At 40.7% G+C, this 18,279-nt stretch overlaps 1 protein-coding gene across 1 annotated transcript; it reads right to left on the reverse strand.

The window, feature by feature from the left end:
- Positions 1 to 11,581: 11,581 nt before the first annotated feature.
- On the reverse strand, positions 11,582 to 14,288 carry pfdn4 (prefoldin subunit 4). Its single transcript, XM_024006460.2, has 4 exons — positions 14,202 to 14,288; positions 13,270 to 13,377; positions 13,001 to 13,141; positions 11,582 to 11,971 (listed from the first exon to the last, which is right to left on the reverse strand). Exons 1-4 carry the CDS (start codon positions 14,226 to 14,228, stop codon positions 11,840 to 11,842), a joined length of 408 nt encoding a protein of 135 aa, XP_023862228.1. The 5' UTR covers positions 14,229 to 14,288; the 3' UTR covers positions 11,582 to 11,839.
- Between the last annotated feature and the right edge of the window lie 3,991 nt (positions 14,289 to 18,279).

Here is an 18,279-nt window from a genome sequence, read left to right on the forward strand (position 1 = left end):
TCTGGGGAAAGTCTGGCTCCTTCTGTGATAAACAAATACATTTTCTGTTAAATGAAGAGTGCAAGCCCTCGCTTTTGAGTGTACTAAAGGGAATAGGCTACATTCCACACAAGGCAGAAGTATTATTACTAAAAGCAACTAGAAACACCTGGATATGCAAATACTCCCTGACCCTGTCTCCAACCCTACTCTGAACACAAACCAACCTAAAATCTTTTTCTTACTCGATTTTCCCTCCATCACTGATGTTAATGCAACCCAAACCAAGGGAACCATCCACCTCTTACTGCAAATTAGTCTAAAGAAGCAGTCTAATGCTGCTAGCTTGCTAGAGAAGATTGGCTCCGTTGTTGTAAGGTATTTATTTTCCATTAATGTCAGAGTGCCTTTTTAAAATGAAGCTCTGATGGAGATTGGAAGTGGTTTAAAAAGGATCTGCTAAATTGTGTCGCAAAATTGGTTTTAGTAAGGGAAGATTTCATTATTAAATGTTTCCTTACATCAAATGATTCCCCCCGACAATACATTTACTACGACAATTGTCACGCCCTGGCCTTAGTTATCTTTGTTTTCTTTATAATTTTGGTTAGGTCAGGGTGTGACATGGGGGATTTATGTGTTTTGTCTTGTCTAGGGGTTTTGTATGTTTATGGGGTGTTTACTAGTCTAGGTGTTTGTATGTCTATGGTTGCCTAGATTGGTTCTCAATTAGAGGCAGCTGTTTATCATTGTCTCTGATTGGGAACCATATTTAGGCAGCCATATTCTTTAGGGATTTCGTGGGTTATTGTCTGTGTAGTGTTTTGTGTTCAGCACTATTTTCTATATAGCGTCACGTTCGTTTTGTTGTTTTGTAAAGTTTGGTTAAGTGTTCTTCGTTATAATAAATAGAAGATGTATTCATATCACGTTGCGCCTTGGTCCTCCTCTCTTCCTCCATACGACGAACGTGACAACAATACATTTTATTAAGACYGCAGACCCATAATGTGGCATTTTGCGAGAAAGTGGCTACATTTTCGGTTGCAAATTAAATCAGATTAACTTGACAGTCTGAAATAAAGTTTTGTTTACCGTTGAACAACTTACAGTTGTATAGTGTATATTGCTGTACAGTAGTGGTGTCTTCCAGTGGAGGCTCCTCAGAGGAGGAAGGGGAGGACCATCCTCCTCAATGAATTTCATGTAAATAAAAAGTGAAAAATTTATCATTTTTTAGATCAAACTATTCTAAATATATTCACGTCACCAAATTATTTATTAAAACACCCTGTTTTGCAATGAAGGTCTACAGTAGCCTCAACAGCACTATAGGGTAGCACCACGGTTCAGCTGGAGGACAGCTAGCTTCCGACCTCTTCTGGGTACATTGAATTCAATACAAAACCTAGGAGGCCAATGGTTCTCACCCCTTTCCATAGACTTACATTTACATTACATTTAAGTCATTTAGCTGACGCTCTTATCCAGAGCGACTTACAAATTGGAAAGTTCATACATATTCATCCTGGTCCCCCCGTGGGGAATGAACCCACAACCCTGGCGTTGCAAGCGCCATGCTCTACCAACTGAGCCACACGGGACTTAGAAGGTAATTATGACAACTTCCGGAGGACGTCCTCCAACCTATCAGAGCTCTTGCAGCATACACTGACATGTTGTCCACCCAATCAAAGGATCAGAGAATGAATCTAGTACTGAAAGCATAAGCTACAGCTAGCTAGCACTGCAGTGCATAAAATGTGGTGAGTAGTTGACTCAAAGAGAAAAATAAAATAGTTTAACAGTTTAAAACAAATTCATTTTTTTTAAATGAAGGAGGTGCAAGAGCGAGCAATTTTTTTCACTTATTTAGCTAGCAAATGCAGCTATCTAGTTTTGCCTACTCAAACTCCCAGCTCAAACAGAGGGATGCTATGTTAGCTAGCTGGTTATGACGATCCAACACTGGAACTCTACCAAGTCAAGGTAAGCTTTTGGTTTGACTATTTATTGTCACCGGGGCCAGCCGGTGTAACTAATAAACTACTTACTGACTATACACTGTAATGCATGATTGTGATGGGTTTACTAACACATTAGTTCTGTTAGCTATGTTGACTTGGCTTGGAAAGGTATTTCGCATGGTCACAGTCAGCCGATGTGTTGTGCATTGAAGTCCATGATTGAAGGGAAAGAGCGTTGTAGATGCGTTGTTGTGTAGATGCAAGAAGGAATACGAGCCGTTTATATGTGGCTATGAAAGTGAATTGTTTGCGTGTGATCAGGGGTGTATTCATTAATTAGCTAGCTGCAGGCAAGGGTGTGCAAAGCGCTATTGAATGTGTCACTGTCTGTCACTTCAAATCTTTCTCGACCTGTYTGCACCTAAGTTGTAAACTTTCATTCATAGGCTAGGTTGTAGCAACCTCATGATGGGTTTAAGGAAAATTTGAGTATCATGTAGTAGCCTAAACCTAACGATGTTACATTGAACTGGATGAATGGAATATAGAAATAAGGCCATGCTCCTAAAAAAACTATAGTCCTCCCTCATCTTAAACTGCACCGACCGCCACTCGTGTCTTCTCCCTTGCACTGGAAAGGGGTTAACGTGAATTTGACAATAGCTTACAGGCAGCTTGTTGGCAACTAATATTCTGTATTTAATATTTAATAGTCTGTATTTAATTAAAGTACATCTGCTGTAATATGAATACGGTATCAAAGCTGTAAAATGAACTGTATTATACTGTAAAAAAAAAAAAAACGAAATGCTACCGTAATCAGAATGAATGAATAAATGTACGAATTAAAGACATTTGTTGAGGGGAGGTGTTTGTATTTCACAGTATCTTACTGTAATTACATGGGATTGGTGCACGCAGGTTGGCTTCTAAGTGTTTACGTATTACAATATACAGTATTAATGAATATTTTGTTTATTATATCACTTGCACTTCAAGAAGCCTTAACAAAGGCTTCCAAACTGGCACTGACTACAAGGCAAAACAGACCAAAAGGACATGGCAAAATGCTCAACCATTTAAGATTTAACACTAGCTGACACTTCAATCTGTCCCCTATACATTTACAATGATGGGGCACTATAACCACATAGGAGTTCAATTGGTAGTGCATTCTCACTCATAGCATAGCCTCTTACAAGGCACACCTCAAAATATGTTAATGAGCCAGAAAAAACAATACCATGCACCAACTAGTGGTCAAAAGGTTTTCGGCACTCTAAAGATACGTTACGGTTCCGTGTGGTGGAATTAAAGTACCATTCGAAATACAGCAATTTTCCCACAATGCACCATAATGTACAGTATGGTGCAGTAAACGGTTTCAATGTTATTTACTGTTGATAATACCTAAAATTACCGTATAAATTACAGTGTTCTATTACAGTGTGGTTATGGATCAATTATATWTTGTTTTAACATCTTCTTTCTGACTGTGTTCTGAGAATGATTAGCTAGACCTAAAATCTGTGATGTTCACTGTAAAAAAAAGTTTTCAGGTATGACTCAGTAGAAAGCGTGAAGCAATTTAAGCCAATTAAGACAGTGTCCCTCAGTTTTTAATATACAGAAATTATAATTAGAAAAGCAATTGAGGTAGCAGCTGTTGCATCATTTTGTCAGATGTTCAGCAATATTGAGGCCACACATCCTTTTAGTATTGTCACATTGTCGTCTTCGGTTTAACAAATTAAAATTAGAAATATATGAAAATGCATATTATAGCCTAAAGGTATAAGGAAACTGCATATGAAATTGACATACAATCTTGTTATTACCCCCTGATAAATGGCATGCACTACTGTAAGCCAAACATGTTCCTCTTTTCATTTGATCATCTGAGGGATGTTCGTCTTTCATATTCCTCAGTGAGAGACATTTTCATGGCCAAACCCATATGCTACTAAATATAACTTACTAAGAAGATTAGAGTGCAGAACACATATTCCCTCAATGACTTATACTGCCACTATCAAAATATACAGTATCTTCAAGTTGCTGGTCCTTTCACTCAGTCTCCCAAATATGCCACTTGAAACATGTTGTGTCAATTGTTCTTGGTCAAGCAATGTTTCTTTCTTGCTGATTATTTCAGCTATTTCCTGTTTTCTGATGGGTTTGATGGCCTTCATGATAATGGAATACTAGCTCCTATGTTGTGAGATGGCCTTCACTCCTAGCCACAGAGAGGTTCTGACACTTCACAGGAAACCACATTCCACCCATGTTTTCTCTTCTTGGAGTTGGAGTATGATTAATCTGAGAACATTACTTTAATGCACTTCTTTACATTGAGGGCTTCAAACTATGATGTCTATTGAAATACCTGCGACACTGTAACTGTCACTTTTAGTTCATGTAACTTCGTATTGTCCTACTCTAGACTAGCAGAGGGAAATCTCTCTCTAAGAATAGCCTACTATTGACAAATGTTCCCAGGACACCTATGTAAACATCAAGTACCTATTGCTTTGTGGAAGCACATTTTTCATAACTTTTTCATACATCAAGTTGTCCACTCTTTCCCCAAGAGATAGCCCAATGGTCTAATGTATGTGCCAGAGATCTAGGCACACTAGACGCATTTATGTGGTTCTCAGGAACATCTGCAGTTGACTCGAGAACAACACAACGTAATTCATTAAATTCTCCACGCCAAGACTTACAGCACGAATACTGTCATATGTTTTGATAAACTGTCATTACATTTCAGTCAAGGTTCTCCCTCTCATAATGCACTCAGGGTGCACTTTTTTGGATCATAGTAGGCTAGTCACAATGAAGTGACCTAGTGGGCCTATTAAAATGATTTAATAGAAAACTTACTGGCAGAGTGACAGTCTTGGCGCACATCTATATCACATTTGCCAATCCCGACTCCACTGGAGTGTTAAAACCAATTAAATGATCAGGAAACACATCCAGAAGTGTTGTTAAGGGAAATTGTAAAGTCACAGTATAAAATATAATCTTGCCAGGTGCAATATCAACCTCAGGCTGGAGTGAGCAACACCAGTAGAGTTGAGGAGGGGAATAGAATAAAACCTCTCTATTGGTAAAGTCAAGTGACTCATAATTGCATTAACTCTGTACTGATCTTATTTTAGAGTACTGAATATTATGATAGGCCATCCCCAGAGCTATATCATGTATAGATTGAATATAGTGTATATCGGTTATATGTCTCTGGGGACCTCCACTAAATACGTTTCAAACCTTTTCATCACGAAAGGAAGTTCCATAACGCCACCCTCACTGAGATCTCTATTTGGGGCCTTTTCTTGAGAAGATAGAAATTTTCCATCACTAACGTGAAAAAGCATTTCATGTACTATAAAATAGTTTTTCAAAAATATTGGATGTGTTAGTATAAACKAAGGTCTTTGCAGTGTAATTGTCATCCAGTCTTTGGTAGCTAATGTTATTCATTATAGGAGACGTTCTGGTGTGTTTAATTTTGGTGGGATAATTTGGTGCATTGTGCCGGGGATATGGAAAAGGCATTTGTGGTGCAAAGCAACAGTCAACACCCCCATTCACATATTTTAAAATAGTAAGATGCTATTCTACATTGAACCTATTCTTCATTAACCTCGTCCCCAGACTAAGTGAGAGAGAGTCTGGTGGTGGATGAGCCTAATTCTACATTGACCTTTCATAGACTCTAACAAGAAAAGGTTCTTGGAGTATCCTTTAGGGGTTCTTCAAATTTAAACTGAACCCTTATAAGTTCTTCAAAGAACCCCTTTTAATGGATCCTGGAATAAACTTTTGAAGAACCTTTTGGGGTTCATTTTTTAACTACCACCCCTCCCCTATTATTATTATTATTAATAATAATAATAATACACATAACAATAACAACAATAACACAATATTTTAGTTGTCAGTGTTTATTATGATTTTAGTGGCAAAGCAGAATTAAAAAATCTAAATATGAGGTAAACTCCCAGCAGAGCTCCAAGTCCAATGGGTATATCCTCTGGCGTGTTGATGTTAATGTGTTGATGTTCTCCGTATCCACAGCCAGAATCATTTTGCAGTGCATGGTGATCGAACAGGTTTCCTGTTATATTCATCAGAGGTGTAGGGAGGGTGAAGTCTGTGAATCCCCAAAATAGTAATTATACAGATGTTTGGTTCATGTGGTGAATGTGAATAAAAACAACTATTTTGATAATGGTTTTCATACACATACCTTGTCCATAATGTAGAGGCCTATGGGATTTTCATTGAAGAGGTAAGGTAGGAGGATGGTACATGTGATCTGCATAACATACCAATTGAGATACCTTTGTATGCCTACTTGTCTGTATACCTGCAGACACAGACACAAGTGAGGAGTTCAGTCATCTGCACCCAATACAGCTAGCCTTCAACATATTCTTATAGCCTACATATTCTWACCTCTTTGTTGATTGATATCCATTGAATTGTGTACATTTTCTGTTTTAGAAAGAATTGCACAAATATGAAAAAATATATAGTATCATCATTAAACAATATTAATTTAGATCATATAAGGGACAAACCTTAACTGAAAACTGTTAAGATCTCATAAATTTAAGGTTAGTGCCTGCACCTGCTGTCCTTTCAAATTCAAATGTTTCAGGTGGGCAGTTAGGTTACTGCAAGAACCCCCACCAACTATGGAGGTTCCTCAATGAACCCCACCTCCTATGGGGTTCTTGGAAGAACCGTTGTAATTTTCAGTGCCAAGAACACTAAGGTTCTTCAAATAACTTTGAGGATCTTAGAAGAACCCTTGTTGAACCCCTCATTTTTAGAGTGTACATACATGTACAGTCTTTCAACCTATTATGCTGATATAAACCACCATAGTGATCTTATTGTCATGGGCTAGTGAAATAAATGTCATAAAGACTATACCTGCTAGGAACATCAAGCTCTAATATCACTCTACATAAAAAGCTGATGACAGTGAAGATCACATCACAATGGAAGCTGGTGTCAAAGGGGCAAACCTGACTCCCAGACCACAGGAAGTGATGGAAATGTATTTACCTTTAAATTAATTCACATCAAAGCTCTCAGGCAATAACAAATTCTTAAGCTGATGCTCCATATGGACTTTGAGCGACATTTGAGCGACATCCTGAATCAGTGCACAACATGATCTACGTCCCAAATGGCACCTTATTTCCTATGTAGTGCACTAGTTTGACCAGCCCTTTGGGGTTATATAGGCCAATAATAGGGTGCACTTTGGGACACTGCATATAGTATTCAGACTGATGATAAACAACATTGATCCCCATGCTCACTGACTCTGCTGAACCTCTCTATGAATTTCATATTTCTCTGTTTTCTTTAGGTTTAGGCTTATACTACTTCCTTAATCCTCTTGCTGTCACTTACTTGTCATGCGCCATAATCTGTTATGATTGAGCTGACAAAACCATGGATCCTAGCCCTCTCTCATGTCAACTACTGCAGTGCAGTACAGTATGTATTTTATCACACAAAAGCCATGAAGTAATGAACTTTCAAATCAAGGATTTGTCATCTCTAATCAGAAGCTCCACATGCACTGTATCATACATTTATACAAACAATTGTATATGTTTGTGTTAGGTCTATCCATACAGCTGAAAATAAATGGACTTTCAAGATCACTACAGTTATGAATACACACTATAGTATACCAAACATTAGAAACACGTTCCTAATATTGAGTTGCACCCCCTCCTTTTGCCCTCAGAACAGCCTCAGGTCGTTGGTGCATGGACTTTACAAGGTGTTGAAGCGTTTCACAGGGATGCTGGTACCATTTTGATTCCAATGCTTCCCACAGTTGTGTCAAGTGGTCTGGATGTCCTGTGGGTGGTGGATTATTCTTGATACACACGGGAAACTGTCTCGCGTGAAAAACCCAGCAGCGTTGCAGTTCTTGACACAAACCGGTGTGCCTGGCACCTACTACCATACCTCGTTCAAAGGCACTAAAATAATTTGTCTTGCCCTTTCACCCTCTGAATGACACACATGCACAATCCATGATCTCTCAATTGTCTCAATACTTTAAAAGATGTATTTAATCTGTCTCCTCCCCTTCATCTACACTGATTGAAGTGGATGTAACAAGTGCCATCAATAAGGGATCATGGCTTCCACCTGGATTCACCTGATCAGTCCATGTCATGGAAAGAGCACGTGTTCTTAATGTTTTGTATACTCAGTGTACAATAATACTAAACTACATGATACAGTACCCCTCACAATGGAATATATTAATAAAGTAACATGCAGTATACACAACATTAAGGACACCTTACTAATATTGAGTTGCATCCCCTTTTGCCCTCAGAACAGTCTCAATTTGTCAGGGGCATGAACTCTACAAGATTTCGAAAGCGTTCCACAGGGATGCTGGCCCATGTTGACTCCAATGCTTCCCACAGTTATGTCAAGTTGGCTGGATGGCCTTTGGGTGGTGGATCATTCTTGATACACATAGGAAACTGTTGAGCATGAAAAACCTAGCAGCGTTGCAGTTCTTGACACAAACCGGTGCTCCTGGCACCAACTACCATACCCTGTTCAAAGGCACTTAAATCTTTTTTTTTATCTTTGACGGGTGGGGTTTGCCCACACTGCAAACGGCTATCAGTCCGCTAAGCACCCTCAGCACCCCTACTTCCCGCGGCTATGCATAAAACATACAGAAACTGTTAGCAATTGGAATTTCACAATACTTCCCTGATCAATGAGGTGAGCCAAACCGAATAGATGAATACAATATCTATATGGCGCAATGAACAGAAACAAATGCCTACAGTACAGTCTAGTATTCATCTCATATACTTTCACAATGTGTGTTGATGGGCTAAGTACAGTGAAAGGACACTAGGGGATTGAAAGCCAGTTAAGGTGCTGTGAATGTGATGGCCTACTGTTCTAAATCTGAACCACCACAATCCCCTCTGTGTCTGGAGCCTGACAGGGAGCAGTTCACTCTTGCTCTTTAATTATTGAGCTGACTGTCTCGGATGGTTCTTTCTATAATTGAGATTGCATTTTGAAGGAATCAAGGCACAGTGACATGTCTTTCACTTTCCCTTATAACAAAAAGTTGTTTGGTGTAAATTTAAATTTAAAAAGGATATGGTGAATACTATGTAGCACTTGTACTAGTAATAGACACAGAAACACCTGGAGGGTTTCTGCTGTTACAATGTAAATCAATAGCGCTCAGTTACCCTAGAAACTGACACCATCAATGAAATGAATAACAACAAATTGATTGTGTGGACAAAATTACCTAAAGCTTCTGACTAATTCTAGCATCAAGGGTAGTGTATCATGAAGGGGTGGGTGTATATGGTAATCAGGTACCAGTAGTTAACTAATAGCCTACAAATTTGCAATGGACATCATTTAATTTKATTTCAATACCTGGTTGAATGGAAGTCACATCATTGATGTAAAAACTGTCTCTGCCTGAACACAGCTCCGTGTTACAAAGATCCGCATAGAGACACAGATCTGCATCTCCTCTTTAGTGAGCTAATTATTAAAAGTGCAGAGGGAGAACGACAGAAAGAGAGAGAAATAAAGAGAGAGGAAGGYGGGGAAGGAGGAAAAGAGAACACACACAAGGCCATCTGGGAAATAAGTCCAGTGATTTCCGATTTCCATGAGCCAGGATTTAACAAGCTGTGCATAAAGCCAAGCCTGTGTGTGTGTGTGGTTCTCTTAATCTTACCAGTGAATGCCTGAACAGGAAGCCTGGGGGGCAGAGGAACTTGTTAATTGAGATCTCGATCCTCCAGAGGTGTCTGCCACAACTTCAAACCCTACATTTATTTATCTGATATTTTATTAGCTCAAGCAGTCCACACTTCAGGGCACACTTTAATGAGGTCTGTGTATTATGTTGTGTATGGGGCTGCAGTACATGGATTGGATGCATTTCAGATCTTAGTTTATTCAAATCTTATTGGTCACATACGCATATTTAGCAGGGTGTAGCAAGATGATTGTGTTCCTAGCTCCAACAGTGCAGTAATATCTAACAATACACACAAATCTAAAGTAAAAGAATGGAGTTAAGAAATATATAAATATTAGGACGAGCAATGACGGAGTGGCATTGACTAAAATACAGTAGAATTGAATACAGTATATACATATGAAATGAGTAAAGCAGTATGTAAACATGATTAAAGTATATAGGGTAGTAGCAGCGTTGAGTAACAGGGTGGTAGCCGGCTAGTGATGGCTATTTAACAGTCTGATGGCCTTGATATAGAAGCTTTCAGTTTTTTTCAATCTCTCGTTCCCAGCTTTGATTCCCTTGTATAGACACTATCAAAATCTGTACTGTCTGGAAGGATTTTACCAGACTTCAACACTCTGTCAAATGCCTTTTCTGTTAGGAATATTTGCACAACAAAGACCTTAAGGAATATTATTTCACGTTTCACAAAAGGATTTTGCTTGTGAAGATTCCACCAGACAAAAGTCATATTTGAGGCTGAATATTAGTGAGTGGACTCAGACTGTGACACCAAGCATTCTCCTGTTGCCCCCTTCAGTGGGGCTCATGTAACTGCAGCACCAGCACACTTTCCTCCTGCATCTGTCTGGCATCCATTATTTCCTTATTGTGCAACCTGGTCTCAGAGCATTTCGTATTATTCTGTATGTAAGTCCGAGACACTCCAATTAGTATGTTACGTTCCGTATGGTATTTATTCATTCATTCATGGATGTCCATCCATTTTGTATGATATGTTACGAATTCTAATTTTTTGTGGCTAACGTTAGATAGCTGGCTAACGTTAGCTGGGTTAGGTTTAGGAGTTATGTTAAAGGGTTAGCTAAAAGGCTGAGTAGTTGCAAAGTAGCTAAAAAGTTGCTAATTTGTACAAATGCTAAAGTTGTCAGCGACGAGATTCGAACACGCAACATTTTGGGTTGCTAAACAGTCGCATTATACACCCACCCATCCACCCTCCAAACATAAACTTACAAAATTAAACGTGGGTACATTTAAGACAAATGCCCAGTACACTCGCAAAGATTCCTTTCGTCAGTCCTGCTAGCTATTTTGTAACAAGAAATTACACTATAGATTGCACCTTTAAGATACATTTTGGGGTATACACATACAGTTGCCTACATGTTGGGGTCTTAACAGTGGCTGCCTCTGCTCCCTTTTCTTCAACCACAAACAGTTTATTCTGTATAATTTTTTTAGTTGTATTGTTTGTATCGTTGTATTTTAAAATGTATGTGACTGTCCTTGTCTATCAGTATTTTGTTACTTGTCATGTTGTTTGTGGACCCAAGGAAGAGTACCTAATGCTTCTGCAAAAGCTAATGGAGATCCAAATAAACAAACTTCACAGTTTCTTCAGCTCCAACACACCAAATATATTTCCTTGGGTTGTTTTTCTTTATGGCAGCCTACTGTACAATGATGTATTTTGTGTCAGTCCATAGGGGAGACCCAGTGCAAGTACAGGGGGAAACAAACCACCAAAACGAGTCTTCACAAAGTAAAATGGGATACATTCACCAACATTCATACAAAATAAGACAATACACCATTGTAAACCATTGCTGAGAAAAATCATGTTGGTATTGAGAAAAGGACAAACACGTTGGTTTGGCAAGCACTGTGTGGATTGGATAATATGTGAGCTGCATGAAAAGTCCATGTGTAAAGAGAGTTGCCCTCTTAGTCTGATCCCAGGACTGTTTGTGGCATCTTGCCAACTCCTATAATCATAAGCATTGATTCAGTGTCACGCTAAACAGCACAAACAGATCTGGGACCAGGCTAAAGTCTGCACATTAGAAAGCACTCAGCTTTCATCTGCCTCCAGGTTGATGTTGTTCCCAAACTTGGCATAAAGCTGGACCTTCAGATCACCCAACACCTGCTGTATCGCCGACACCTTCCCTTCTAGGTCTTTGATCTCCTGCTGCAGTTGTTCCTGTCGTTACAAAAAATGCATGTTAATAAATCAGAATGATTACAATTATTCAGGTTGTATTCTTAGTAATAGGGTAAAGCATAATGCCTTGATATCCCGGCCTTTGGCTTAATTATGCAACGTTAAAATTGGAACGTTAAATAACCCATGCAACGTTAAATAACCCATACGTGTTTGCCTTAGGAGTAGGCATCTCGATTTCCGAGGTAGACCTACACACCTAACTTCTACACAAGTCATATAATAGAGGGTTCAGACAGTGGCAGGTCAAATTCAAGGACTTTCAATTACTTTTTCAAGCACTTAATTGTGAATTTCATGGACCTCAATTTTACATAGAATTGTTGTAATTTAGGGGAGAAAACTCGACTGATCATCCATGATATGTTAACCATGTTTTGAGGCTATATAGTGTTTGTTAAAAATAAAAAATAAAAATAAAATCTGGTTCTGATGGGGACATTATATTATCATTAATTTATAAGTTACAAAAAAAATTGATATAGCAACTGCTGATTGCCATTTTAAAGTGGTAATGCATACTTCTTTTTACATGCTTTTGGGGGAAAAGCATAAAAAGAAGTATGCATTACCACTTTAAAATGGCAATCAGCAGTTGCTACATCAATTTTTTTGTAACTTATAAATTAATGATATGTACCCATTGATTCTTCAAGAATATAACGTATAAATACCTCATGAGCTTAGTTCAACTGTTGTTCCCCATCAGAACCAGAAAATGTTTTTTATTTTTATTTTTTACAAACACTATATAGCCTCAAAACAGGGTTAACATATCATGGATGATCAGTCCTTACATCCATAGCTATGTCTATGAATTTGAGTGGTTACATTTCTCCAGCCCCATCCCTCAGCTTTTTACTGAACCATGGGTGGGGCGACCGCTTTATCGTTTCTACTGCTGATTAGCCCTTTAAGAGTAATTATGCTTTGGCATTCAACAAATTATTACATTCTAAAATGTCAGAATAATGTGGACATTGCCTTACTAAATCATAATAACAATACCTTTGCAGCTTCCAACATCTCTTGGGTCTCTTCCTGGGTGTGACTGATGAAGACGTCGCCAATCTGATACGGGACGAGCAGAGTGTCATCCTCAGCCATCATCAGGTCATCACTGGCATCCTGCAGATTCTGTAGAGATTTCTGAGAAGAGAGGTTATAGTTGGTTATATAATATAACAGTAGTGACAACATGATGTACTAGAATAAGAAGAAACAAGTAAAGAAAATCTAATTAATTCAGATTTACCTCATCAATAATTAACCCTTACCTTTTTTGCCTCTATTTCATCTTTGAATTCTGTCATTCGATTCGTGTTTCTGGCAAATGTATTGATCTTCTTCTGGTCCTCAAATGTGACATTGACATCTTCAACTGCCTGTTAAGGGGAAGTCAATAGAGATTGTCCAAAATGAGCCTATATAGCTATAGTCAAAGCTGCTTGGCTAACTGCATAGCTAGCCAAATAATTAGCTAACGTTATATTTTTTTTAACAGAACAATACCACAGGGTTTCTAAACCATATTTGACAACACTACTTAGCCAACTTACTAGCTAAACAACGCCTGAATAACGGATAAGAAAAAAGGATAACGAGCCAGGCCATGTTCAGTTGCCAAACGTTCTCGAAAGTTGCAGATATAAATCCCATGAATAGAGACGATATTATTTATTAATCTACATATCAGAGGCATGTTTGATCTACATAGCCCATTTCTATCTGAATGTTCAGTCCTGCTGAACGTGCCCCAGAATGGCTAGGACTTCAGAGGTCTCAGCCCAGTACGAGAGCTCTAGCTAGGTGTAGCCATATAAATTACATTAAAACTAGGGTGTAGTAGCAAAATAGCTGGCAACGCGTTCTTCAAATTGCACTAGCTATCATTAAACTAACCACCATGGTAGCTTAACGTTTAATAAGGAAATCGCGGATAGATGCTAAGAGTCGTTTGTTGATAACCAGCTAACGTTAGTAGCTAAACTACCCTAACATCGCTACCGTTAGCTGGCTAGCCAGCTCGCTAGCTGTGATCCAAACAACGCACGAGTAGATCACGAATAAAAACAAAATCAGACAATGAATTTATGTATTCACAAACTAAATTGTAGAGCACGTGTCTTAGATCATTACTGCACGAATGACAGTGGTGTGGCGCCTGTATGGAGATCGGAGTGAATTATTAAAACTGATTTTAACTTACAACTGTCTTCTTCATGGTGGCCGCCATCTTGCTATTGATTTAGAAAAAGTCGACTTCTTCAGATGCAATTTAGTGGTGATAGTCATCATACATGCTCATTGCCACCACCTAGCGGATTTACTATATTCAGCGCTTCAAATACGTAAATTATACTCATTAAGCCAGGGGTGTCAAATTCATTTTGCCCGTCTCGGGGGCTAAATTCAGTATTCAAAGAAGTCCGGAGGGCTCCACTGAAAATTGCTTATATTATTTCCTCTTGTGTCATAATTTGCAAAAAATAGTCCCCTGTCCTTTGATTTGGAAATGTTCGATGCTCCCTGACTGTCTTACTTTCATTTTGGTGATTATTATCAAGGAACGGTATGAATGTATGTCCATTATAATTGTCTACAGTTTCAATTTGGCTTTAGTCATTTTAAAGTACACCCCCCCCCCCCCAAAAATTTTTTTTATTTCTAATGTTGCTTTTTACTTAAACCACATGTGGGTCTTATGTTTGATACCAATACACACATGTTCAAGGTTTTCTGTCAAATTGGGCTACTTTGAAATGTCCCAGGTAAAATGGTATTGGTCGCGGGTTTTTGGGCTACTTCTAAGTTGCACCGCGTAACTTAGAAATAGCCCAACTTAAAAGTAGCTCAGTTTATTAGATAAATTCGCTTGGAGGTGGTTTAAACGCCATTCTAATGTCGACTTTGCTAATGGAAAACAGTATCAAGTGTTTTATGCATGCTCAGTTCTTGGGTCTCGGGGCTGCGCGAGTGGAAATTTGAAATGGAAGTTATGGAACTCCCTCGGGTGCTTCTGTTATGGGGAAAAGTCCTCAATGAAACTGACATTAAATGTGGATAATGATACATTTGCACCTGTTGCCCACCAAGTAGACAATTCATTTATATGCCATTGTAGGCTACTAGAATACCATTTGATACAATAAATATGTTGAAATGACAATATCACTGAAGTCATTTCAAATCCATTTGTACCACTTGTGTAGCCTACCTGGAGCTGGCAAACATATTTATTAAATAGCCTATACCTTCAGTTTGTTGTTGTAGCCTTGCGTTATTAAGCAATTTATTAATGGACATGTTTAGTTAATTCAGTTAGAAGTTATCAAAGCTCTATTGCAATTGCCGATCAGTTGTCGGTAACAATCAGTCAGATTAGGCTACAGGTAAAACAATTTTAAAGACTGGCTGCTGTTGACAATCATATTCAGTTCATATACATATTATTAATATTTAATTCAGTGATTGAAATTATGACCCCGTCCTCAGTAGTCTATTCCAGCAGGCTATTGTGAAACACAAGTACTTCTTACCTCGAAATCACCTCGCTATTCATGTTGAATAAATTAGTTTGTCAATTTGAACTAAACAAGCTGCTAAATCTTTCGTTCAGTTTATATACATCTTGCCTACAAATCATGGAAAAGTTGAATTACAATCATAAACCCAGAGTCTATGCCGATTCAAATGACAAGTCAATCTCTCAAATGGGCCATTTTTTTAATTTTACCTTTATTTATCTCGGCAAGTCAGTTAAGAACAAATTCTTATTTACAATGACGGCCTACCCCGGCCAAACCCTGATGACGCTGGGCCAATTGTGACCCACCCTATGGGACTCCCAATCACGGCCGGATGTGATACAGCCTGGATTCAAACCAGGGACTGTAGTGACGCCTCTAACACTGAGATGTAGTGCCTTAGACCGCTGCGCCACTCGGGAGCCCATAACTGTTGGTAGTCTTAACAGTACAATTGCCAGCAAAAAGCCAAACATTCTATTTTTTAAAGTTTGTCCAAGTGTTTCTCGCTCAGAGATTTCGAGATCCTCTGTCCAACTTCCATCACTCAAACTCTCCTGTCAGATTTGTCTATAGTTATGCACATGAGCAAAAGGGATTTATTTACAATTATAAACTGGGTGGTTCGAGCCCTGAATGCTGATTGGCTGACAGCTGTGGTATATCAGACTGTATACCAAGGGTATGACAAAATATATATTTTTACTGCTCTTGTTACCATGGTAACAGTTTATAATAGCAATAAGGCACCTCAAGGGTTTGTGGTATATGTCCAATAAATATACCACGGCTAAGGGCTGTATCCAGGGACTCCGCGTAGCGTCGTGCATAAGAACAGCTCTTAGCCGTGGTATATTGGCTATATACCCCCCCCCCCCCAATGCCTTATTGCTTAGTTGTAAACTGGGTGGTTTGAGATGGTATATGACGAGTATAAAACATTATTTTGTTGGTAACCAGTTTATAATAAAGGCACCATGGAGGGTTGTGGTATATGGCCAATATACCTGTAACGGTTTCTCTCCTCCTCTTCGTAAATGAAGATTTATTAAAGCAAAGACGAACACGAAAAAACACTTGGAAAATTACAAAACAACAAAATGACGTAGACAGACCTGGACATGTGAACTTACAATAAAACACGAAGAACGCACGAACAGGAACAGACTAACCAAACGAACGAAAACGAAACAGTCCCGTGTGGTGCGACAGACACAGACACAGGAACAATCACCCACAAACAAACAGTGAGAACAGCCTACCTAAATATGGTTCTCAATCAGAGGAAACGTAAAACACCTGTCCCTGATTGAGAACCATATCAGGCCAATAGACAATGAACCTAAACATAGAAACACATAACATAGAATGCCCACCCCAACTGACCAACTAAACACATACAAAAACAAGGAAAACAGGTCAGGAACGTGACAGAACCCCCCCCCTCAAGGTGCGAACTCCGGGCGCACCACCTAAAGTCTAGGGGAGGGTCTGGGTGGGCATCTGTCCACGGTGGCGGCTCTGGCTCAGGACGTGGTCCCCACCCCACCAAGTCAATCCCCGCTTCCGTAGCTCCTCCAAATGGCCACCCTCCAAATTAACCCACTGGATTAAGGGGCAGCACCGGACTAAGGGCAACACCGGATGAGGGGCAACACCGGACTGAGGGGCAGCTCCGGACTGAGGGGCAGCTCCGGATCTGAGGGGAGCTCCGGACTGAGGGGCAGCTCCGGACTGAGGGGCAGCTCCGGACTGAGGGGCAGCTCCGGGCTGGCTGGCGTATCCTGGCTGCTGGCGTATCCTGGCTGGCTGGCGGATCCTGGCTGGCTGGCGGATCCTGCGCTGGCTTGGCTGGATCCTGGCTGGCTCGGCGGATCCTGGCTGGCTCTGGCGGATCCTGGCTGGCTCTGGCGGATCCTGGCTGGCTGCTCTGGCGGATCCTGGCTGGCTCTGGCGGATCTGGCTGGCTGGCTCTGGCGGATCCTGGCTGGCTGGCTCTGGCGGATCCTGGCTGGCTGGCTCTGGCGGATCCTGGCTGGCTGGCTCTGGCGGATCCTGGCTGGCTGCTCTGGCGGATCCTGGCTGGCTGGCTCTGGCGATCCTGGCTGCTGGCGGCTCTGGCTGCTCATGGCTGGCTGGCGGCTCTGGCTGCTCATGGCTGGCTGGCGGCTCTGGCTGCTCATGGCTGGCTGGCGGCTCTGGCTGCTCATGGCTGGCTGGCGGCTCTGGCTGCTCATGGCTGGCTGGCGCTCTGGCTGCTCATGGCTGGCTGGCGGCTCTGGCTGCTCATGGCTGGCTGGCGGCTCTGGCTGCTCATGGCGGCTGGCGGCTTGCTGTCATGGCTGGCTGGCGGCTCTGGCTGCTCATGGCTGGCTGGGGCTCTGGCTGCTCATGGCTGTGGCGGCTCTGGCTGCTCATGGCTGGCTGGCGGAAGGCTCTGGCTGCTCATGGCTGGCTGGCGGAAGGCTCTGGCTGCTCATGGCTGGCGGAAGGCTCTGGCTGCTTGCTGGCGGAAGGCTCTGGCTGCTCTGTCTGGCGGAGCTCTGGCTGCTCCTGTCTGCGGAAGGCTCTCGCTGCTCCTGTCTGTCTGGCTTTAGCTGCCTCCAGCTCTTCACGAGGGCGGCGATATTCTCCAGGTTGTGCCCATGGACCTTTACCTTCCAGCATTTCCTCCCATGTCCAGGAATCCTGCGAATGCTGCTGCTGCTTTCTCCCACGCCGCTTGGTCCTTGGTTGGTGGGTGATTCTGTAACGGTTTCT

This window comes from Salvelinus sp. IW2-2015, linkage group LG17 (assembly GCF_002910315.2).
Source record: "Salvelinus sp. IW2-2015 linkage group LG17, ASM291031v2, whole genome shotgun sequence".
NCBI lineage: Eukaryota > Metazoa > Chordata > Actinopteri > Salmoniformes > Salmonidae > Salvelinus > Salvelinus sp. IW2-2015.